The following is a 25,620-nucleotide window of genomic DNA, read 5'->3' as shown; positions in this document are numbered from 1 at the left end:
GCGTGGATCTCACTTACTCTTTTAGCTGTTGTCAAGCACACGAGGAAAAGAGTTTTTAAAGTGAGGTCCTTAAAAGAGGCTGATTGGAGAGGTTCAAATCTTGATGACATAAGGAACCTTAGGACCACGTCTAGATTCCAGCCTGGAGTGGACAACCGACGTTCCTTTGAGGTCTCAAAAGACCTAAGGAGTTCCTGTAGATCTTTGTTGGTGGAAAGATCCAAGCCTGTGTGGCGGAAAACCGCTGCCAACATACTTCTGTAACCCTTAATCGTAGGAGCTGAAAGGGATCTTACGTTCCTTAGATGTAACAGGAAGTCAGCAATCTGGGTTACAGTGGTACTGGTTGAGGAAACTGCATTGGCCTTGTACCAGCTTCGGAAGACTTCCCCTTTAGACTGATAGACTCTAAGAGTGGATGTCCTCCTTACTCTGGCAATCGCTCTGGCTGCCTCCTTCGAAAAGCCCCTAGCTCTTGAGAGTCTTTCGAAAGTCTGAAGGCAGTCAGACGAAGAGCGTGGAGGTTTGGGTGTACCTTCTTTACGTGAGGTAGACGTAGAAGGTCCACTCCTAGAGGAAGAGTCCTGGGAATGTCGACCAGCCATTGCAGTACCTCTATGAACCATTCTCTCGCGGGCCAGAGCGGAGCCAACCAACGTCAGCTGTGTCCCTTTGCGAGAGGCGAACTTCTGAAGTACCCTGTTCACAATCTTGCACGGCGGGAATGCATACAGGTCGAGATGGGACCAATCCAGCAGAAAAGCATCCACGTGAACTGCTGCTGGGTCTGGAATCGGAGAACAATACAACGGGAGCCTCTAGGTTATCGAGGTAGCGAACAGATCTATGGTTGGCTGACCCCACAGGGCCCAAAGTCTGCTGCAAACATTCTTGTGAAGGGTCCACTCTGTGGGGATGACCTGACCCTTCCGGCTAAGGCGATCTGCCATGACATTCATATCGCCCTGAATGAACCTCGTTACCAGCGTGAGCTTTCGATCTTTTGACCAGATGAGGAGGTCCCTTGCGATCTAGAACAACTTCCACGAATGAGTCCCTCCCTGCTTGGAGATGTAAGCCAAGGCTGTGGTGTTGTCAGAGTCCACCTCCACCACCTTGTTAAGCTGGAGGGACTTGAAGTTTATCAAGGCCAGATGAACCGCCAACAGCTCCTTGCAATAGATGTGAAGTGTCCTTAGCTCCTGATTCCATGTTCCCGAGCATTCCTGTCCGTCCAAAGTCGCACCCCAGCCCGTGTCTGATGCGTCAGAGAAGAGACGGCGGTCGTGTTTCTGAACAGCCAAAGGTAGACTTCCTTGAGAAGAAAGCTGTTCTTTCACCACGTGAGAGTAGACCTCCTCTCTTTGGAAACAGGAACTGAGACCGTCTCTAGCGTCATGTCCTTTATCCAGTGAGCCGCTAGATGATACTGAAGGGGGCGGAGGTGGCGTCTCCCTAACTCTATGAACAGGGCCAGCGATGAAAGTGTCCCTGTTAGACTCATCCACTACCTGACTGAGCATCGGTTCCTTCTCAGCATGCTCTGGATGCATTCTAGGGCTTAGTAGATCCTTGGGGCCGACGGAAAACCCCGAAAAGCTCGACTCTGAAGATCCATACCCAGGTAGACAATGGTCTGGGATGGGACGAGCTGGGACTCCTCAAAATTGACCAGGAGGCCCAGTTCCTTGGTCAGATCCATAGTCCATCTGAGAATCTCCAGACAGCGACGACTTGTGGGAGCTCTTAAAAGCCAGTCGTCTGACGGAGCCGGACACAAGATCATGGTACTGCTGCACAGTCTGTGAACTGTCAACCATGGGGAAGCGAGGAAGTACAGCGACAACCCGAAGCTGTCTAGACTGTCTGGGTCGTACAGACAACTCCTTATCGGGTTGCTGAGGTTGCCGCACTGCGTCACAACAAGTCACTTCTGCTGGTTGTTGAACGTCTTCCCAGTGACACACTGACTCCGTAAACAAAAAAATCCTCTAACAAGGACTAAGCTTGGACTGCATGTCTTGCAACAAAGCTCAAGGTCTATGGGAGCAGGTGTGGTAACAGACGGGGTTAGCGACTGAAGTGGAACCATTACCCTCCCTGGAAGCATGTTATGCTTAAATAAAAGTCCATAGGAGGCTAAGCAGCTAAAGGCTCCTCTCCAAATGACAGAGTCCTCAAGGGAAAATCAGAAGGAGGGAGAATAGCACTTTCTCATCTACAGGAACCATATCCGAGAAAAGCTAAGTTCTCTCAGTGAGGGTTTCACTGGTGCAAAAGCAGCAGACTAGAAGGCAACGTTATGAAACTGCTTGACAGTCTAGTGAGTTGGCAACAACCAAAGATGTGTGACTGAGGAGCATGCGGTAAGGTATGCAGAGCATGCTGTATGCAGAGCATGCTGTATGTAGAGCATGCTGTAAGGTAAGCAGAGCATGTTGCATGGCGTGCGGCTTATGCTGCATGGGATGAGGCTCATGCTGCATGGGATGAGGCTCATGCTGCATGGTATGAGGCTCATGCTGCATGGGATGAGGCTCATGCTGCATGGTATGAGGCTCCTCATAGCATGAGGTCCCTGCCTCATGGGTTGAGGAGGATGCCGCATAGCATGAGGCTCCTGCCTCATGGGTTGAGGAGGATGCCGCATAGCATGAGGCTCCTGCCTCATGGGTTGAGGAGGATGCCGCATAGCATGAGGCTCCTCATAGCATGAGGTCCCTGCCTCATGGGTTGAGGAGGATGCCGCATAGCATGAGGCTCCTCATAGCATGAGGCTACTGCCTCATGGGTTGAGGAGGATGCCGCATAGCATGAGGCTCCTGCCTCATGGTTTGAGGAGGATGCCGCATAGCATGAGGCTCCTCATAGCATGAGGCTCCTGCCTCATGGTTAGAGGAGGTTGCCGCATAGCATGAGGTTCCTGCCTCAAGAGTTGCGTCTGCCTCAAGGGTTGAGGAGGTAGCTGCGCAGAGAGAGGCTCTTGCCTCAAGAGTTGAGGCTCTTGCCTCAAGAGTTGAGGTTCTTGCCTCAAGAGTTGAGGCTCTTGCCTCAAGAGTTGAGGCTCTTGCCTCAAGAGTTGAGGTTCTTGCCTCAAGAGTTGAGGCTCTTGCCTCAAGAGTTGAGGCTCTTGCCTCAAGAGTTGAGGTTCTTGCCTCAAGAGTTGAGGCTCTTGCCTCAAGAGTTGAGGCGGTTGCCGCATAGCCTGAGGCTGCTGCCTCAAGGATGGTGGAGGTTGCTGCAACGCATGAGGCTGCTGCCTCAAGGATGGAGGAGGTTGCCGCAACGCATGAGGCTCCTGCCTCAAGGGAAGAGGAGGTTGCTGCAAAGCATGAGGCTCCTGCCTCAAGGGTTGAGGAGGTTGCCGCATAGCAAGAGGCTCCTGCCTCCAGGAAAGTGGAGGTTGCTGCATAGCGCTGGTACCTGGCAACTCCCAATGCGGCAGCTCACGCATGGGGGCAGGAGGAGCCTCAACATCATACGTCTGGCAGGGTGGACTGCGCAGAGGTGGAGGAGCGTTCGCAGGAGGAGGTGTGCTAACCTTCTCTGCCTGAAACTCCTGCATCAACACCGCAAGCTGAGACTGCATTGTCTGCAGCATAGACCACTAGAGTCTAAGAAAGACAACAACAAACGGAGCTACTGTCCGTTGAGACTGAGGGTCTAAAACAGCTGGTGCGGCAACAGACGGAGTTACTGCCTGTTGCGGTACCACCTTGCCTCTCTGGGAGGTGTGCAGTTGTCGTACTGCAGCAAGTCCGAACTGACCCAGTGCTAATGGCTCCACCTAGGAGTTGGACTTGCGCGGAAGGGACCGACTTGCACTTAAAAGCTGCAAGATTTGGTCCATGGTTTCTGCGAGAAACCTCTTCCGCAGACGAGGAATAAATGGGCTCTCTCGTCTTTGTGTGGGTGGGGTGATCACGTCGGCTACGTGAGTTGGTTACACCCGAAACCACGGAGGGAAACGTCTGTTTGTCGATCAAGGCCTGATGAATCCATAAGTCCTTCGACGTTACTTCTCCCCTGCTTGGGAGCTTGTAAGAGGTCCCAGACTAGGCGAACAACTGGCACGAACAGACGAACCCTCGAACGCAACACTGTAACACTTTGCGCTTATCACTTTATCACTTTTGATTTTCTGTTTGCACTTATTTCACTGAACTCGAAACTTTAAGTGGTTTGTACCTGAAACACGCAATTCTATCCTTCATTAAAAGTTAGTAATTGCGAAAACAGTATTACAATGTAACAGAAAAACATAATGAAAGATAAATAATTCAGTGGCTGGAAAAGAGACTAAACACTAGATCAAATAAACTACGTTTAAAATCTCTCACCGCATAAAGCCTGGGAACAAGAATAAAACTCTAGAAACGTTTACCTTCTTCCCCTAAAGAGACTAGGGAGAAGAGCAAAAACGATAACAACGTTACCCGCTTGAACGAAACGTTTATCCTCCTCTCTCTCCCTCCGTCTCTATCTCTCTCTCTCTCTCTCTTGACTTAGAACCTGAGAGATGAGCCCAATTATATATATCGTTAAAACATAATATTGTTAAAGGAAAAAAACTGAAAGATTTCCCAAATAAAAAGTTCCTTTATTAGAATTAAAACCATTTAAGCTAAGAAAGAATGAACAAAACGCTAGAATCGGTTTACTCTTACTGCAACGTGACACCGTGAATACTCTCTCTCTATCGTAACGATAGAGCGCAAGTTGAACGTTCTGAACGTCAACAACTGCAGAGACAAAACAAAACGTTAGTTCAATTTTGAAAACAGTACGAGACTATCAAAGAAATTCTTTCAAAAACATTAAAATAGCATATGTTAACAGGTAAAAACGAAATGACGGGCTCAATGTTAATTAACTTCGGTTCCAAGAAAAGACTGCCTACTATTAGGAAAGGTCGAATATAAACAAATATAAAAATTAATTTTAATAAGTTTATAATAAAAGGAAATTAATCGAAGAGGCCTAAAAAAGGCGGAGAGATATAAAATAAATCTATAACTTTTGTTAAGCAAAATTAAGAAAGAGAGTCTATACTCTCTTCGACACCAACACTTCCGTCTAAGGGAAGGGTCGGCCATTAAAAATGAAAGAGAGTTCATACTCTCTTCGTCACCAAAATTAAATAAAAAATTAAATCAAATTAATTCCAAAAACTTGCTAAGCTAATGATAAAGCTTCCTGAATAGCGAAGGCTAAACTCTAGAGCAAATACATCACCAAATCGTGAGCAATAACTCCAGAATCAACAGCGTATCCATGTAGGTCTAGCCGGAGGCACGACAGAGGAAAAATTGAGGTGGTGTTGACAAGAAGTACTGGAGTACCTGACCACAGATGGCACTGTTGTGTTCACCCCCACCTGTATAGCGATCGCTGGCGTATCCCGACCGTAGATTTCTGTCGGCAACAGAGTTGACAGCTACATGATTATCGGGTAAGATTAATATTGAAAATGATATTTTGATTATAAAATAAATTTTTGAATATACTTACCCGGTGAATATATAATAGCTGACGTCTCGGACGGCTCGACAGATTCCAAAAACTCACGAGCGATCGCCTTGAAGGTTGCGGGTGTGACCACCAGCGCCGACTATCGGCCAGATACCGCATATACTTGTCAAGTTCTCCAGTTCTTCTCAGTCCGCTGGGTCTCTATCGGGGAGGAAGGGAGGGCCTTTAATTTATATATTCACCGGGTAAGTATATTCAAAAAATTTTTATAATCAAAATATCATTTTTAAATATTAAACTTAGCCGGTGAATATATAATAGCTGATTCACACCCATGGTGGTGGGTAGAGACCAGTATTAATGCAATAAAGGCGTATATGCTCATGAGTTTTTGACAATTATATCATAAAAAAACCCACTTAAATATAGGTACCTGGTAAGGAAGCTGACTCTGACGATTACTCTGCCTTATTAGTCCGCTTTCCTCACGAAGCCCAGCCATCCTCTCAGGATGCTGAAAGACTCCCAGGAGCTGTTATATCCAGGGCGACCACCCATATAACAGGACCTCATCAATACCCTTGATCTGGGCGCTCTCAAGAAACGACATTTGACCACCCGCCAAATCAAAAAGGATGCGAAAGACTTCCTAGTCTTCCGTACAACCCAAGACAAGATTAAAAACATTTCAAGAGAAGATTAAAAGGATATTGGGATTAAGGGAATGTAGTGGTAGAACCCTCACCCACTACTGCACTCGCTGCAACGAATGGACCCAGGGTGTAGCAGTCCTCATAAAGAGTCTGGACGTCTTTTAAGTAAAATGAAGCGAACACTGACTTGCTCCTCCAAAAGGTCACGTCCATAATACTTCGCAGAGACCTGTTTTGCTTAAAAGCCAGCGAAGTTGCTATCGCTCTCACTTCGTGCGTCTTGACCTTAAGCAAACAACGATCTTTCTCACTTAAATGAGAATGTGCCTCCCGGATTAAAAATCTAATAAAGTACGATAAAGCATTTTTAGACATGGGCAATGAGGGCTTCTTAACGGAGCACCATAAGGCCTCAGAACCACCTCGTAATGGTTTAGTACGAGCCAAATAAAACTTAAGAGCTCTAACCGGGCACAGTACTCTTTCAACCTCGTTGCCTACGATTTCTGACAGGCAAGGTATATCAAAAGATTTAGGCCAAGGACGAGAAGGCAGTTCATTCTTGGCCAAAAAACCAAGTTGAAGCGAACATGTGGCTTTATCTGTAGAGAAGCCGATGTTCTTACTAAAGGCATGGATCTCACTGACCCTTTTAGCCGAAGCCAAGCACACCAAAAAAAAAGTCTTGAGGGTGAGATCCTTCAGGGAGGCTGAATGCAATGGCTCAAACCTGTCGGACATTAGGAACCTTAGGACCACGTCTAAGTTCCAAGCAGGAGTTGACATACGACGCTCCTTAGAGGTCTCGAAGGACTTAAGGAGATCTTGGAGATCTTTATTATTTGACAGATCCAAGCCTCTATGTCTGAACACAGAAGCCAACATGCTCCTGTAGCCCTTAATAGTGGGAGCAGAGAGGGAGCGAACATTTCTCAGATGCAGGAGAAAGTCTGCAATTTGGGCTACAGAGGTACTGGAAGAGGAAATAGAGGAGGACTTGCACCACTCTCTAAAGACCTCCCACTTCGACTGGTAGACCTTGATAGTAGATGATCTCCTAGCCCTCGCGATCGCTCTGGCTGCCTCCTTCGAAAATCCTCGAGCTCTTGAGTCTTTCGATAGTCTGAAGGCAGTCAGACGAAGCGCGGGGAGGCTTTGATGAAGACTCCTTACGTGGGGCTGCCGTAAGAGATCCATCCTTAAAGGTAGACTCCTTGGAACGTCTACCAGCCATTGAAGTACCTCTGTCAACCACTCTCTCGCGGGCCAGAGGGGAGCAACCAACGTCAACCTTGTCCCTTCGTGAGAGGCGAACTTCTGCAGAACCCTGTTGATGATCTTGAACGGCGGGAATGCGTAAACGTCCATGTGAGACCAGTCCAGCAGAAAGGCATCTATGTGGGCCGCCTCTGGATCTGGGACTGGAGAGCAATAGGTCGGGAGCCTTTTGGTCAATGAGGTCGCAAAGAGGTCTATGGTGGGCTGACCCCAAGTCATCCAAAGACTCTTGCACACGTCCTTGTGGAGGGTCCATTCTGTAGGGATCACCTGACCTCTCCGACTGAGACAGTCTGCCAAGACGTTCAATTTTCCCTGGACGAACCTCGTCAACAGTGAGATGCCTCGATCTTTTGACCAGATGAGGAGGTCCCTTGCGATGACGAACAGTGTGTGGGAGTGAGTGCCTCCTTGCTTGGAGATGTATGCCAAGGCTGTGGTGTTGTCCGCATTCACTTCTACCACTTTGTTTCGGAGAAGACTCTCGAAACTCGTCAAGGCCAAGTGAACAGCCAACAGCTCCTTGCAGTTGATGTGAAGGCTCCTCTGATCCGACGTCCAAAGACCCGAACATTCCAGACCGTCCAGAGTCGCTCCCCAACCCAAATCCGACGCGTCTGAAAATTACACGTGGTTTGGGTTCTTGACCGCCAGGGACAGACCCTCTCGAAGACCTATGTTGCTGTCCCAACAGTTCAGGCACGTCTTTACTGGTTCGGAGATCGGGATTGAGACAGCTTCCAAAGTCTTGTTCTTGTCCCAATGGGAGTCTAGATGGAATTGGAGAGGGCGAAGGTGAAGTCTCCCTAGAGAGATAAATTGTTCCAGGGATGACAGCGTCCCTAGGAGGCTCATCCAACTTCTCACAGAGCAACGGTCTTTTCTCAGCATGAGGCGGACTTTGAGCAAGGCTTGATCTATCCTGGTGGCAGACGGAAAAGCCCGAAAAGCTAGACTGCGAATCTCCATCCCCAAATAGAGAATCGTTTGGGAGGGAGTCAGCTGAGACTTCTCTAAGTTCACCAACAGTCCCAACTCCTTTGCAAGATCCAACGTCCATTGAAGGTCCTGCAGACAGCGATGACGGGAAGATGCTCTGAGCAGCCAGTCGTCCAGGTACAGGGAGGCTCGAATCTCCGATAAATGAAGAAATTTTGCTACATTTCTCATGAGCCTCGTAAAAACAAGAGGAGCAGGGCTGAGGCCGAAGCACAGTGCTCGGAATTGGTACACCACATTCCTGTATACAAACCTCAGATACGGTTGAGAATCCGGGTGTATAGGAATGTGGAAGTACGCATCCTGCAGGTCGAGAGAGACCATCCAGTCTCCCTCTCTGACCGCTGCTAGGACGGACTTCGTGGTCTCCATCGTAAATTTTGTTTTGACAACAAAAACGTTGAGCGCACTGACATCCAGCACCGGCCTCCAACCTCCTGTATGCTTTGGGACTAGGAAGAGACGGTTGTAAAATCCCGGTGATTGAAGGTCCGAGACCTTCACCACCGCTCCCTTCTCTAGCAACTGAGACACCTGCAGTTGTAGTGCCTGTCTCCTTGACTCCTCTCGATACCTGGGAGAGAGGTCTATAGGAACTTTTACCAGAGGAGGTCTCCGTACAAAAGGTATTTTGTACCCCTCCTTTAGCAACAACACAGACTCTCGGTCTGCACCCCTCTTCTCCCAGGCCTGCCAGAAGTTGTTCAGTCTGGCCCCTACCGCTGTCTGAGGACGTGGGCAGTCAGACTCTGCCACGGGAGGACTTGGATCCTCTCCTCTTGCCTCTTTTACTGTCGGCACGAGCGCCTCCCTTACTGGGGGCTCTGCCAAGAAAGGGCGGGATAAACCTAGTTGCTGGAGTATCGAGCTTGGGTCTTACGACCTAAGATGATGAAGGAACAGCCTTGCGCGCCGACGTAGCCATCAGGTCGTGGGTATCCTTCTGCACCAGAGAAGCCGCAATATCCTTAATCAACTGCTGAGGAAACAAGGCAGATGACAACGGGGCAAAGAGAAGCTCTGACCTTTGGCAGGGAGTTACTCCTGCCGAAAGGAACGAGCAAAGAGTCTCCCTCTTCTTAAGGACTCCTGCCGTAAAGGTAGCGGCGAGCTCATTAGAGCCATCACGGATAGCTTTGTCCATGCAGGACATAATAAGCACGGATACATCACCGTCGGCCGAAGAGATCTTCCTGCTCAAGGCTTCCAGCGACCAATCCAAGAAGTTAAAAACTTCGAAGGCCCTGTAAACCCCTTTGAGGAGATGATCAAGGTCCGAAGAGGACCAGTAAACTTTAGAGCGTCTCATGGCCAGGCGACGGGGAGAGTCTACGAGGCTTGAGAAGTCTCCCTGGGCAGAGGCAGGAACTCCCAAGCCGAGAACTTCTCCCGTGTCATACCAGACGCTCGCTCTAGAAGCCAGTTTAAAAGGGGGGAAAGCAAAGGCTGTCTTCCCCAAACTCCTCCTGGTGATCAACCAATCGCCTAGTAAACGCAAAGCTCTCTTAGAAGAGCGAGAGAGCACTAGCTTAGTAAACGACGGCGTCGAAGTAGCTAGGCCTAGCGTAAACTCTGATGGAGGCGAACGAGGAGCAGCAGTTACAAAATGGTCAGGAAACAGTTCCTTAAAAATCAGCATGATCTTTTTAAAATCCAGAGAGGGCTGAGCAGCTTTAGGCTCCTCTCCGTCCGACAAAGTCCTTAAAGGAATATCAGTTGGAAGGGGATCAGCGACTTCCTCATCCGACGGAACTTCGTCCGACAACTGCCGAGTCTCATGAAAAGGAGAGACCTGCCGAGGAGGCAACGCTTGACAGGCAATGTCAACAAGCAAAGGAGCAGCAGTAGCAGAAGAGGAAGCGACGTCACGCCGCTGCTGAAAGGACTGAAATCCCTGTGACTGACCAACAACAACAGCTGAAGTTGATTGACGCTCGACGTCACGTCGGAACTGCATTGACTGCAGAGTCTGAGCAGGCAAAACAACCTCCGACTGCGGTGACTGACGCTCAACGTCACGTCGAGGTAACGGAGCCGGTCGGCGAACGTCAGTGCGGGGCTGCGGCGGCAGCAGCTGAACGTCAGTACGAGACTGCAGCAAGGGGGGATCCATGTCACGTGACTGACGTGAAAGACTACTGACATCGCGTTTCAAGGTACTAGAAACGTCAGCACTAACGTCAAACGGACGAGTGAATACTCGTTTGGGCGGCTGACGGCCAGAGTCACGTTCAGCGCACTGGCGACTCGAAAGCAAAGGATCATCGCGAACCTGCTCAAAGTCATACTCTTCCATAAGGGAGGCAAGCTTAGACTGCATGTCCCGCAGGACAACCCACTTCGGATCAACGGGAGTCGGAACGGGCCGTGACGTCGGTAACGTCTGCGTTGGCAAAACATTGCCTCTACCGCGACCCTCGGACCCCGTGTTACGCTTGCGCTTAATAGGCGAACAGTCATCCGACGACTGCAAAAGGTCAGAGCTGCCCCAATGGCTACAGCCAGGACGCTGGACCTGTCCTGAAGGGACTGACTTTCGCTTCAAGGGTCTAGAAACCTTGCGCCAAGGTTTCTTGTGCGATAAGTCTTCGGAGGACGAGGAGAACACAGTCTCACCCGTCTTATGGTAAGGGCGATCTTGACGAGAAACGTCCGATACCAAAGAGGGAACGTCTGTACGTTGGTTAACGCCTCTCGTCCCCTTAAGTCCTACGAAATTACTTCTCCCTGGTGCAGGGGAGCCTGAAAGAGGTCTCGGACTAGGGGAGCGACAAGCACGAACAGACGAACCCTCGGTCGCAACACTAAATACACTTTGCGCACTTATCACTTTATCACTACGATTTTCTGTTTTACCACTCTGACACCTCAACAACTTAACATCTGACATGAGTTGGTTACGGTCCGATGCTAAGGACTCAACTTTTTCGCCTAAAGCTTGAATCGCTAGAAACATATCCCGCATGGACGGTTCATGAGTGCTAGTAGGGGGTTCAGGAACAACTACTACAGGGAAAGGATTAGGTTCAGGGGCATGGGAGGAGGAAAATTCCAAAGATCTAGAGGAGCTTCTCCTCACCCTATCTCTCTCCAGCTTACGAGTATATTTGTCATACTCAAGCCAGTCGAATTCCGACAAGACCACGCACTCATCACACCGATCTCCTAATTGGCAGGATTTACCCCGGCAATTAGAACAAACGGTATGTGGGTCGATAGAGGCCTTGGGAAGACGTTTGTTGCAATCCCTCGCACACTTGCGATATTTAGGTTCAGGGATAGGAGAAGGGTCAGCCATATTGAACAATCAGAGAAAATCCAAGTCAAAACCAAAGTCATCAACAATAAACACCAGCCAAAAAAAGGGTTTCAAGAGTTTAATTGAAGAAAAAACACCCGTCAGAGCGAAAGCCAATAAACAACCAAAATAAAGTACTTCACCAAATAGGTCGAAAACTCAAGGTCATAGGCGAGCGGAACCAACTTGTCGACAAGACCGACAGAGAAGAACTGGAGAACTTGACAAGTATGTGCGGTATCTGGCCGATAGTCGGCGCTGGTGGACACCCACGCAACCTTCACGGCGATCGCTCGCGAGTTTTTGGAATCTGTCGAGCCGTCCGAGACGTCAGCTATTATATATTCACCGGCTAAGTTTAATATTTAAAAAAAGAAATAATCACCCATTTTATTCAGCATTTGCAAGGTTTAAAATCCAGTTTCAAAAATTATTGTCCTCCTGATGATGCCCATATCAAGTGGATTAGGGATTAATTTCATGTAGATGTAGACGAAATTAAAGAAATAAGAGCGGAAAAAAGAAAATACTGTATATCACCGTGTAAAGGACGACCACACGTACAGGGCAAAATCCAAAATTTCCTTTAGAAAAATCGTTTTTATCATATACTCCATGTAATGGGCGAACGGCAATTTCAAGGCCAGCCTAATGTTACTACACTTTTATTCTAAATATTTTACCACGCATATTATATTTATTTATAATAACATCTTTACTAAAAGCTCTAGTATCATTAGTTATCACTTCCATATGTAAATGCGTTCGTTTGTTCGTCATGATTGGCGATGAAGCGTAAACAAAACTTTTTCAGTTTTAGGCGGCATTTTTAGAAAAAATATGACAAAATGGCTCTTTCATTTATTTTTAATTTCTAAGGATAAAGTAATTAAATCAACATTAATAATATCATTACTACATAATCAATACTTGGTAAGGTAGCTGTTGCTGCAAAAGCTAACTTATACACAGATGTGTAGAGAGTTCATTTGTTCGTTATGATCGGCGATGGAATGTAAACAAAGCAATGGTTTCAATTTTAGGTGGTGTGTTTAGCAAAAGCATGGTATAAAATTTTCATTATTTTGGATTTCCAAGTACTGTATACACCAAAGGCATTTCAACCAATTTAGACGGAACGCAGGACAACGAAAGTGCAAAGTAGTGCAAACAAAAGCAACGAAGATGATCCCCATGCCGATGCTGTCCTGATAGATTTCTTGAAACACTTTTTAATAGTTTGAATGGCAGTGTTGATTTTTAGTGGTTTTTAATTTCATTTCAAGTTTATTAAAGAAAGTTTTTTTTTCCTTTTTAAACTTGTTTGCATCATTATTTTCCTGTATACCATAATGTAGGTACCAATAACCTACAAATTTTGAGGTTTCAGACAACCACCACTCTTGGCAAATAATGTAAACATTCCTAGTATCTTGTCCGGAACAAGTTTTTGGTGCTGGGAGTATTACAAGAAAAAATAATTCTTATTTCTATTTTACATAAACACAGCTACAGTGTATGATTATACTGACCATATTATACGCTAAGGCAATCCTTCCTAACTACTATGTTAGTAGGAAAATTAATTGCAGGTACAAATATGGAAATTCTAGGTTTTGGACAACAAGGCTTGCCTACCAACACGTTCACACAACATAGCCCAAGCACTATAAATAAATAAAGGTAAAATTACCGGTAAATATTCCTATTTTACTTAAACATAAAACTATATACCGTAATGAAAATGAGTATATTACATGAATTAAAGTCAATCCTTCTGACCTACTAACCTATTAATAAAACATATGCTATTGGAATACCCTAACAACACAACAGAGGCCAAAAAATAAATATCTTCATAATTCCAAACGTATCTCTCGTGTAATGGGCAAACCCTGACTTTTTTCATCCAAAAGTGCTCTTAAAATTTTTCCCTTTACACGGTAATATACGGTATTCTAATTGAACTTCCATGTGACACCTAACAAAAATAGCTTTCAGTATTTTGGTTACTCAAGAAAAATGAGTACCCACAACTCCCAACCAAAGCCTTGAGACATCTAATGCCTTTTCTATTATATATTTATGTGAGCAGACTTTCTCCCAGCTGGTGTACATAAAATGAAAATATATTAATACGATATATTCAAAACATGATCTGCGATTAGAACTGTCTGTCATTAAACCTGAAATCAACAAACTTAGAATTTTAAATATTTAACTTAGCCGGTGAATATATAATAGCTGCTGCTCCAGCGGCTTGACAGAAAACACACACAAAAACTCGCGAGCGATCGCTATGAAGGTTGCGGGTGTGCCCACCAGCGCCAACTATCGGCCAGATACCGCATATACATGTAAACAGACCCAATTTTTTCTCTGTCGGCCTTAACGACAAGACGTATCAATACTCGCTGTATAACCTGGAGTTTTCTCAACATATTTGGTGAAGTACTTCCTTTTGGTTTGAGCTTTCGTAGTGCAGGTGTTTTATCTTCAACTTAAATCTTGAACTCGTTTTTGGATAGATTTAATTTTTGATGACTTTGGATTGTTTTTTTGGACTTTCTTTGACTTTTAAATGGCCGACCCTTCCCTTAGTACGGAAGTGTGTTTTAGGCTTTTAGCAATTATCTTATCACGTTATAAATTAATTATAGATTTTCCTCTATATATTTTATATCTCTACCGCCTTTATTAGGCCTCTTCGATTAGCTTTCCATTTATAATAAACATCAAGATAAATTTTAATGATTTGTTTATATGCGACCTTTCCTGAGAGTAGGCGGTCCTAACTTGGAAACCGAAGTTAAACAACGTTGAGCCCTTTCAATCGTAAATAACTTTTACAGAGCAAATGATTTAAAACTTATTAAATGAATATTTTTTAGTAGATATTTTATGAAAGATTTTCTTTGAATAGTCTTCGTACTGTTTCAAAGATGAACTAACGTTTAGTTTATTTATGCTACGCAGTTTGCGCTCTATCGTTACGATAGAGAGAGAGAGTATCACGGTTTCACTTTGCAGAAAGAGTAAATCGATTCTGACGTTTTGTTCATTCTTCTTTCAAAGCTTAAATGTTTTAAATACTATTTTAAAGGAACTTTTTAATTGAAAAACCTTTCAGTTTTTTCATTTGGTCAAATAACCTGTTTATTGACGAAAGGTAAGTGGGCTCTTCTCTTCGGTGCGAAATCAAGAGAGAGAGAGAGAGAGAGAGAGAGAGAGAGATAGAGACGGAGAGAGAGAGAGGAGAGAGAACGTTCCGATCTTTATTCTCGTCCCAAGCGAGTAACGTTGTTCTCGAGTCAGTTTTTTACTCTCGTCCCTAGTCTCTGTACGAGGAGAAAGGATAAAACGTTTTTAGTTTTTATTTTCGTCCCAAGGCACTGTACGGTGAGAGATTGAAAACGTAGTTTTGAATGAACTAGTGTTTAGTCTCCTTCCCAGCCACTGATCTTTTTATCTTAAAATATGTTTACTGTTTTTTGCTTGTATTAATGTGCTTACATTATACGACTGATTTCGCAATTATAACCTTTTGATGAGGGTAGAATTGCGTGCTTCAGGTAGAAATCAGTTTTATTCATACCTAATGTGAATTGTTAAAAAATTCGATTTCAGTGAAATAAGTGCAAAACAGAAAATCGTAGTGATAAAGTGATAATTGCGCAAAGTGTTATCAGTGTTGCGACTGAGGGTTCGTCTGTTCGTGCCTGTCGTTCGCCTAGTCCGAGACCTCTTGCAAGCTCCCAAGCCCAGGGGAGAAGTAATGTCGTACGACTTATGGGTTCGAGAGGACTTGATCAGCGAACAGACGTTCCCTCTATGGTTTCAGGCGTGTCTCATCAACACCGCCCCTACCATAAGACGAGCGAGACGATTTTCTCCTCGTCATCCGAAGGCTTTTCGCATAAGAAACCGTGGAACAAGGTTTCGAGGCCCTTTAAGCGAAAGTCAGTCCTTTCAGGACAGGTCCAGCGTCCTGGTTTTAACTATTAGGACAGCTCTGACCCTATGCAGTCATCGGAAGACTGCTCGCCGCCTAAACAAAAGGGTAACACAGGCTCCGAGAGTCTTTTTGTAGGCAAGGTTTTGCAGTCACAGACGTTACCCTCGTCTCTTACCGCATCCATTCCCGTTGATCCTAAATGGGTTGTACGGCAAGACATGCAGAATAAGCTTGCCTCTCTTATGGAGGACTATTCTGCTGAGCAGGTTCACGATGATCCTCGCCGCTTAGCTGATCGAGATCCTGGCCGTCAGCCGCCCAAACGAACCTTTGCTCGTCCTGTTGACGTTGACGTTACAAAGTCACGTCAGTCACGTTTTGTAGAGCCTCACTCGATGCAGTCCAGTGTTGACTTTCAGCCGCTTGTGGACGTTCAGCCGCTGCCGCATGCTCTTGTTGACGTTCAGGACGTTCGCCAACCAGCGAAGTTGACTTGTTTTGACGTTGAGCGTCAAGCACCGCAGTCAAGAGTTGTTTTGACTGCTCAGTCTAGGCAGTCAAGGCAGTCTCGAGTTGACGTCGAGCGTCCTCCCGCACCTGTTGGTTGTTGCTGGTCAGTCCTTTAAGCAGTTACATGACATAGCGTCCTTGACTGCTACTGTTGCTCCTTTGCGTGTGGACTCTGCTTGTCAAGCATTGCCACCACGGCAGGTCTCTCCCTTGCTTGAGACTCTGCTATTGTCGGACAAGGTTCCTTCAGATGAGGAAGTTGCTGTTCCCCCTCCTACTGATATTCCCTTGAGGACTCTGTCAGACAGAGAGGAGCCTAAAGCTGCTCAGCCCTCTATGGACTTTAAATAAATCATGCTGATTTTTAAGGATCTTTGTCCGGATCTTTTTGTAACTGCTGCTCCTCGTTCACCTAAACGTCAGAGTTTACACTAGGCCTAGCTACTTCGAAGCCATTGTTTTATAAGCTAGTGCTCTCTCGCTCTTCTAAGAGAGCTTTACGTTTGCTAGGCGACTGGTTTATCACCAGGAGGAGTTTGGGGGAGACAGCCTTTGCTTTCCCTACTTTTAAGCTGGCTTATAGAGCAAGAGTCTGATATGACACGGGAGAAGTTCTCGGCTTGGGAGTTCCTGCCTCTGCCCAGATAGACTTCTCAAACCTCATAGACTCTCCCTGGCGCCTGGCCATGAGACGCTCCAAGATTTTATGGTCGACTTCAGAGCTAGACCATCTCCTGTTAGGAGTTTTTTCGAGCGTTTGAAGTTTTGCTGTACAATTATGTCATGCATAAACAAGGCTTTCAGGGATGGCTCCAATGATCTGACAGCCACGTTCTCTGCAGGAACAAGTCCCTCAGGGATGGCTCCAATGATCTGGCAGCCATGTTCACTGCAGGAGTACGTAAGAGGCAAGTGCGCTCAATGTGTTCATTGTCAAGACAAACTTCACGATGAAGTCTACCAGGCTGTCTTGACAGCATTAATGGAAGGCGACTGGATGGTCTCTCTCGACCTTCAGGAGGCATACTTCCACATTCCTATACACCCGGATTCCCAACCGTTTCTGAGGTTTGTTTACAGGAATGTGGGGTACCAGTTTCGAGCCCTGTGCTTTGGCCTCAGTCCTGCTCCTCTCGTGTTTACGAGGCTCATGAGGAATGTGGCAAAATCCCTCCATCTATCGGGGATCCGAGCCTCCCTGTACTTGGACGACTGGCTTCTCAGAGCATCGTCCAGTCTTCGCTGTCTGCAGGATCTACATTGGACGTTGACTCTGGCCAGGGAGTTGGGACTTTTGGTCAACCTAAAAGTCCCAACTGATCCCATCCCAGATTATTCTATATTTGGGGATGGAGATTCGCAGTCCAGTTTTTTCGGGCTTTTCCGTCTGCCACCGAATAGAACAAGCCCTGCTCGAAGTCCAACTAATGCTGAAAAGAAAACGTTTGTTCAGTCAGGAGTTGGAACAGTCTCGTAGGGACTCTCTCATCCCTGGAGCAGTTTGTCTCACTAGGGATACTACACCTTCTGCCTCTCCGGTTCCATCTAGCCTCTCACTGGAACTAGGACAAGACGTTAGAGACAGTATCATTCCCAGTCTCCGAACCAGTAAAGGCATGCCTGAAATGGTGGGACAGCAATATCAGTCTGAGAGAGGGACTATCCCTAGCAGTCAAGAACCCAAACCACGTGTTGTTCTCAGACGCGTCGGATTTGGGTTGGGGTGCGACCCTGGACGGTCGGGAATGCTCGGGTCTGTGGACCTCAAGTCAGAAGAGCATGCACATCAACGGCAAGGAGCTATTAGCAGTCCACTTGGCCTTGATGATATTCGAAAGCTTCTTCGAAACTAAGCAGTAGAGGTCAACTCAGACAACACCACAGCTTTGGCGTACATCTCCAAGCAAGGAGGCACACACTCCTTCACGCTGCTCGAGATCGCAAGGGACCTTCTCTTATGGTCAAGAAATCGAGGCATCTCCCTGTTGACGAGATTCATCCAGGGGGACTTGAACGTCTTGGCAGACTGTCTCAGTCGGAGGGGTCAGGTGATACCCACGGAATGGACCCTCCACAAGGACGTGGGCAAGAGTCTTTGGGCTACTTGGGGTCAACCCACCATAGACCTCTTTGCCTCCTCGTTGACCAAAAGGTTACCAATCTATTGCTCTCCAGTCCTAGATACAGAAGCAATCCACATAGACGCGTTTCTACTGGATTGGTCTCTTCTGGACTTGTATGCATTCCCACCATTCAAGATAGTCAACAAGGTACTGCAGAAGTTCCCCTCTCACGAAGGGACAAGGTTGACGTTGGTTGCTACCCTCTGGCCCGCGAGAGAGTGGTTCACCGAGGTACTTCAATGGCTGGTAGACTTTCCAAGAAGTCTTCCTCTAAGGGTAGATCTGTTACGTCAGCCCCACGTAAAGAATGTCCATCAAAGCCTCCCCGCTCTTCGTCTGACTTCCTTCAGACTATCGAAAGACTCAAGAGCTCGAGGCTTTTCGAAGGAGGCAGCCAGTGCGATTGCAAGAGCGAGGAGAGCTTCTACCATTAGAGTATACCAGTCGAAGTGGGAAGTCTTTCGAGACTGGTGCAAGTCAGCATCTGTGTCCTCGTCCAGTACCTCTGTAGCCCAAATCGCAGATTTTCTTTTACATCTGAGAAAGGTTCGCTCCCTTTCAGCTCCCACGATTAAGGGCTACAGGAGCATGTTGGCTTTGGTCTTTCGACATAGAGGCTTAGATCTTTCCAACAATAAAGATCTCCAAGATCTCCTTAAGTCTTTCGAGACCTCTAAGGAACGTCGTTTGGCAACTCCTGGATGGAACTTAGACGTGGTCCTAAGGTTCCTCATGTCAGACAGGTTTGAGCCATTACATTCAGCCTCCCTGAAGGATCTCACCCTCAAGACACTTTTCCTAGTGTGCTTGGCTTCGGCTAAAAGGGTCAGTGAACTTCATGCCTTCAGTAAGAACATCGGCTTTTCTACAGAAAAAGCCACTTGTTCACTTCAACTTGGTTTCCTGGCCAAAAATGAACTGCCTTCTCGTCCTTGGCCTAAATCTTTTGATATTCCTTGCTTATCAGAGATCGTAGGCAACGAACTGGAAAGAGTATTATGTCCTGTTAGAGCTCTTAAGTTCTATTTAGCTCGTACTAAGTCATTACGAGGTAAATCTGAGGCATTATGGTGCTCAGTTAAGAAACCATCATTGCCTATGTCAAAGAATGCTTTGTCATATTTTATCAGATTTTTAATACGAGAAGCTCATTCTCACTTGAATGAGAAAGACCGATGTTTGCTCAAGGTTAAGACGCACGAAGTTAGAGCTATAGCAACCTCCGTGGCCTTCAAGCAAAATAAATCTCTGCAAAGTATTATGGACGCGACTTTTTAAAGAAGCAAGTCAGTGTTCGCGTCATTTTACTTAAAAGATGTCCAAAAAGATGTCCAGACTCTTTACGAGGACTGCTACACACTGGGTCCATTCGTTGCAGCGAGTGCAGTAGTGGGCGAGGGTTCTACCACTACATTACCCTAATTCCAATATCCTTTTTAATCTGTCTCTTGAAATGTTTTTAATATTGTTTTTTGGGTTGTGCGGAAGGCTAAGAAGCCTTTCGCATCCTGGTTGATTTGGCGGGTGGTCAAAGTCATTTCTTGAGAGCGCCCAGATTAGGGGTTTGATGAGGTCCTGTTGTATGGGTTGCAGCCCTTAATACTTCAGCTCCTGGGAATCTTTCAGCATCCTAAGAGGATCGCTGGGCTTCGTGAGGAAGACAGACTAATAAGGCAGAGTAATCGTCTAAGTCAACTTCCTTACCAGGTACCTTTATATATTTGGGTTTTGTTATGATATAACTGTCAAAAACTCTAAGCATATACGCTGTAAACTTAATTAACTCTGGTCTCTACCCACCACCATGGGTGTGAATCAGCTATTATATATTCACCGGCTAAGTTAAATATTTAAAAATGATATTTTAATTATAAAATAAATTTTTGAATATACTTACCCGGTGAATATATAAATTAAAGGCCCCCCCTTCCTCCCCGATAGAGACCCAGCGGGATGAGAAAAATTGGGTCTGTTTACATGTATATGCGGTATCTGGCCGATAGTTGGCGCTGGTGGGCACACCCGCAACCTTCATAGCGATCGCTCGCGAGTTTTTGTGTGTGTTTTCTGTCGAGCCGCTGGAGCAGCAGCTATTATATATTCACCGGGTAAGTATATTCAAAAATTTATTTTATAATTAAAATATCATTTTTCAAAACAAGATAAAGTAATATTTCTTTTCAGTATTTTTTTATTTTCATTTATTCTTTTTCCTATTGAAGAATCTAATGATAAGAGTTAGTTGTTTAGTTAATCAAGTAAGGATGTCAAGTTTAGAGAATTTTTAATGCACGAGAGGTCCTTGGGAAAACTTGTTCAAATAAAAGGGGTCTTTGATAGTGACAAGGCTGGGAATCACTGCTCTAGGGCCTAGCACCCTTTAGCACTAGAGACACCAAAGGCAAAGTGGTCTTAATTACCAATTCCTTTAAAAAGTCATAGAGGGCCTACCTGAAAAGTCCTCAGCATGTGTTGGTGTATGGCGTAAACTGAGAAAACCCTACAAGCCACAAAACACTGAAAAACTTGGAGATGTAGAGCTAAGTTCTCCTGGCTTTTGACATGTGCACCCTAGGGACAGATCCAAGGGTGGGTATGTATGAGATACATTAGCCTGCAATCTCAATGGTAGGAGAAAAGGACTGTAGAGCTTCTTTTGGCATCAGCTTGTGTGTTGCCAAGAATGATGCTGAAAAGACCTTAGGTTTCTTTCCGTCTCAAAGGAAATACCTGCCACAATCTACAGTCAGCACATGGGGATCATTACGAACAATCATTTACCCTATAAACAGCAGGGAAAGTGTGAGGTAGACTGCCAATTTAGACATAATCCGGTTGCAGCATTCACCCTTTCCCTGGCATTTACAAATTTTCTGCTTCACCTCCATAGTGACAAACGAAGCCAACATACAATGAAACTGTAAAGCAAAAAAATTAATAGTCTTTTTCATGGGCGCAAGTTCCGCAAGTACGTCCGTTCTAGTTGCAGCCGAAGATAAAAGCGAAGTCTTTGACAAGATAGCGAGCGTTTTAATTGCCAGCGCTGAACACTTGTCATTAATGAATTTAACAGCTGTCTGGCTCTGTTGAAGGCATATCCCTATTTTAAAACAAGAAAGGTTTGTACACACAGGAACAAACAATACTGCATAAACTTACAATGGCTGCATATTTATTTGACATAAAGTGATTGCCCACTCCAACAGCTCAGGATCAAGATCATTGACTCTTTTACAGTCTAGTTTGCAATTCAATCCATTCCGCTCAAACTTCGTAAATGTTGGAAATTTTGCTAGTGGATCGGCCTGAAAATAAAATGGAAAAACTGAATATAAAATATGTATGTGAAGTAATGTGAATGAACATTACAGTACTGAATAAACAATCATGATTAGTGTTGAAAGAACGAGCAAAAATCATAAAGCCATGGATACATTAAATAAATCACTCACTTTAATAAAACCTATTGATAATATAAGTTAATGTTATTTACTTATAAAGAACTCTGGAAACACTTTTTCTTTCATAAATTACAGAGCGCTTTACTTTATAAAAATGTGTATCAAAAAACCTTTCCAAAAGTAGATAATTATTCATCTTTAATTTCATGCATACCAATTATCCTGCTACAAGTCTTTGCTAGTACAGTAAAGTAAATAAAAAAAAGCGTACAAAATACTAAAAAAAAATAAGAAAAAAAAACAGAATCACACATTTTAAAGTAATTTGTAGTTTTCCAACTATATAAACCTAAACCTTTTTAAAAGGAGCATGACTTCAGTGAAGCTGGAATAGTCAATGAATTGCTAACAAAATACTTATAATTATTGACGGATGGTGCAGGGCCGCCCACCTGTCTGTGAACAAGACTAACACTTTTAACTTAAGGTCTAGAACTTGTGGGATGGTGGAGATGGGAAGTGTAACTTGGACTCAGATTTGTATAAGAAAAATACATTAAATTCTAAAATTTGTGATTTGTTCAAACACAAATAAAAACCATAGTCCTTCAAAAAAGAGACTCATCCTTAGGTGGGAGGAAATTTCTACGAACCAAATTCGGACTGGGTAAAACTCCCTGGAAATGTCAATGCAGCTAGTCCTGTACAGGAGCAAAAATGATGACTCCATCAACCTTCTAACAGCATTGAAGGTGTTGGGTAGAGCCTTGTCCTTGGAGGTAACTGGTAATTGGTTACAGGAGATACCTATATATTACAAGATATGGTGTCTGAGTGTATACTGTGCATAGCTATTATAAGAAATAGGTTCATATACTCTACTGTACATTCTATACATCCTCCTCATTTAGAAGGATGGGGTAGATACTTCAATACAGATCATATCTGTAAAGATAGGTTGCTTAGTTATGAAGCTTATCTGTATTTGATGATCATTCCAGCCCATAACAACCATGACTGCTGGTCCTCCAAGGAGAGGGAAGAAGAAAGAGTAGAAGCACAGTCATCATGCCTTTTATTCTTAGGCTTATGTCATGACCACTATCTTAGCTGAGATTTTTCTTGTCCCATGAGGGAGCTGGACTGGTTACACAACCCACTGAGCAGCTACCACAAAATCAAGGGTAAACTCCCATTATCATTATTACTTGCTAAGCTACAACCCCAGTTGGAAAAGCAGGATGCTATAAGCCCAGGGGCTGCAACAGGGAAAATAGCCCAGTGAGGAAAGGAAACAATGAAAAATAAAACATTTTAAGAACAGTAACATTAAAATAAAGATCTATATAAACTATTAAAACTTTAACAAAACAAGAGAAGGAGAAATAAGATAGGAGTGTGTCCGAGTGTCCCTCAAGCAAGAGAACTCTAACCAAAGACAGTGGAAGACCATGGTAAAGAGGCTATGGCACCACCCAAGACTACAGAACAATGGTCTGACCCCGAAGTATCCTTCTCCTAGAAGAGCTGCTTACCATAGCTAGAGTCTCTTCTACCCTACCCAAGAGGAAAGTGGCCACTGAGCAACTACCATGCAGTAACCCCTTGGATGAAGAAGAATTGTTTGGTAATCTCAGTGCCATCAGGTGTATGAGGACAGAGGAGAATATGTAAAGTTTTAAAGGTCGCTTATATTTGGCAGAGGCAAGGGACAGTGACAGTGCCCTAGCAGGACAATACCCTAGAGACTGACCATATATACATATGATCATTCATCAAGCCATCTTTCTCCACTCAATAGGACCAGGGAGGAAAAGGCAATGACTGAGGATGATTCAGCAGGTAAACCTACAAGCTTCCCCAAACAACCACATCCTTAGCTCACAAGCATGGTTAGGTTGCTGACACTACAGAAACTATCGTGCTTGAGCGAGACTCGAACCCCAGTTCAACAAATTGCCATGTAAGGACATTTCCAATAGGCTATCACAACCCTATTGCAGAGTCCTGCCTTTAATACTTGAGCTACTAACACGTTCTTCCTTAATGTTAGAGTGGATCCACTAACCAACTTTGTGAGCCATGTATTTCGCCTACTCTTTTCGCAAAGTCTAAGGTAAGCAGGCGAATGCCTAAGAGAGCTGAGAGCCCTCGTAACATCCCAAGCTGGGCACTTGCGTTCGCTGAGAGGGAAGGACTGCTCAAAGCTCCCCATAAACATGGGCAATTCCCACAAAGAAAAAAGGTCTAAGCCTTTCAATCTAAAGACCTGACCCAAGGCTGAGTGATAGCCTTCAAACCAGACTAAGAGAAGCTTATGGCAAAGGTAGATGAGGAACTCAGCAATCAGTTGCAGAGAGGCTCCAACCAGAGAAGTATCCAGAAGATAGCCCACTTTCCTTGGTAGATTGCTCCACAGGATCTACTCATATATTCAGAGTTCTCGTGCAGTGCCTTGTGAAAAGCCTTTCGCTCGGAGATGCTGGATAGTCTCCATCAGTGAAGCAACAGGATTGCTATTGGACTGTGGTACCTCTGCAAATAGGCTAACAGAGAAGGTTGGGCCACTATGATAGTTCTACCGGTGCATTGACAAGGAGCATTAATAAATCTGGAAACCACTTAGTGTGATAGCAACTGGGGTCAATCTGACATATGAGGTCATCAACAGTCTTTTGATTACTTGACGCATTAGACAGCTTCTGAAGAGTCAGGATTTCAAAAAGTTGAAGGAAGAGGTGTCCAATCACTTGTAGTCCTCTTAATATGGGGAGCCTTCTCACTATTACCTTTGCTAGTGGAAGGCAAAACTATTGTCTCACTCAAAAACTCCCCAACACTAAGGGGAGGACTCCCTTCCTCTTTTCTTTCCTACGGTGCACTCATCCCCGAATGAGGATGAAAGAGACTTGAATGAGCTCATAAAGTTTTTTTTCAGCATCAGCTTGGGAGTAGCCAGACGAATACTGACGAATCCCTCTTCAACCTCTTCCTCTTCTTTGCAAACTCCACCCACTGTACAGGCCACTCCCTGAACTCAAACAGTCATGCCCCCATGAAGAAGGTACAAAGCTGATGAGGATCAACATCAGCTTTATTTCAACTACATGTTCGGCAAGCATTGTAAGGGCAAAGTTGCATGTCTGCCAGAGAGCTGACATCAACAGCCAATCTGAAAAAAAAAAGAAAGGAAAGTTTAAATAAGCCCAAGTAGGACACAGGGAGAATGTGTTAGTACAACACAACGGCCAGAGACAAATGGAAGGTAGCTCTACCTGTCAGGTGGGCAGGACCACCAGCCAGCTGCTACTATCTCATAAGTTTAAACGGCCGTCTTCAACTCTGCTGAAGTCATACTCTTATTAAAGGTGAGGGTTTGTGTTATGAACGTTCAAAACTTGTGATTTCTTCCAACACATAACAACCTTTAATAGCAGACTCATCCTAAAGAGGAAGGAAATCCTAAAAACTAATCTGGCTGGTTGTCTAACCTGGGAAATGTCAATGTACTTTGGTCCTGTAGAGGGGCAAAAGTCATGACTCCTGTCAACTGCCTAATTACATGAGCAAGAAGATGTCACAGTGTTAGGCTGGCTCCCTAGGGATATGATGGTCCAAATGTAAGAGCATTATGATAAATAGGTGTGTATACTGTGGAGGATTAATTTTTGTTTTATTTTGAGAGAGAGAGAGAGAGAGAGAGAGAGAGTGAGAGAGAGAGAGAGAGAGAGAGAGAGAGAGAGAGAGAGAGAGAGAGAGAGAGAGAGAGAGAGAGAGAGAGAGAGAGAGAGAGAGAGAGAGAGAGAGAGAGAGAGAGAGAGAGAGAGAGAGAGAGAGAGAGAGAGAGAGAGAGAGAGAGAGAGAGGAGAGAGAGAGAGAGAGAGAGTAATGATTGTTTGTTGTGAGAAAGACTGTTGGTGTAATTAAGGTT

The 25,620-nt window shown here is 45.0% G+C and overlaps 1 protein-coding gene across 1 annotated transcript in view; it reads right to left on the bottom strand.

Moving 5' to 3' along the window:
- Naa40 (N-alpha-acetyltransferase 40) overlaps window positions 1–25,620 on the bottom strand; it is a 123,093-nt gene that overhangs the window by 60,616 nt on the left and 36,857 nt on the right. The window contains exon 3 of the mRNA XM_068345967.1: window positions 21,448–21,593. Within this exon, the coding sequence (XP_068202068.1) occupies window positions 21,448–21,593 (146 nt within the window). The remainder of the gene's footprint in view (window positions 1–21,447; window positions 21,594–25,620) is intronic.

Source organism: Palaemon carinicauda, chromosome 22 (assembly GCF_036898095.1).
Source record: "Palaemon carinicauda isolate YSFRI2023 chromosome 22, ASM3689809v2, whole genome shotgun sequence".
NCBI classification, from domain to species: domain Eukaryota; kingdom Metazoa; phylum Arthropoda; class Malacostraca; order Decapoda; family Palaemonidae; genus Palaemon; species Palaemon carinicauda.
This window is presented reverse-complemented; position numbering and strand designations above follow the sequence as displayed.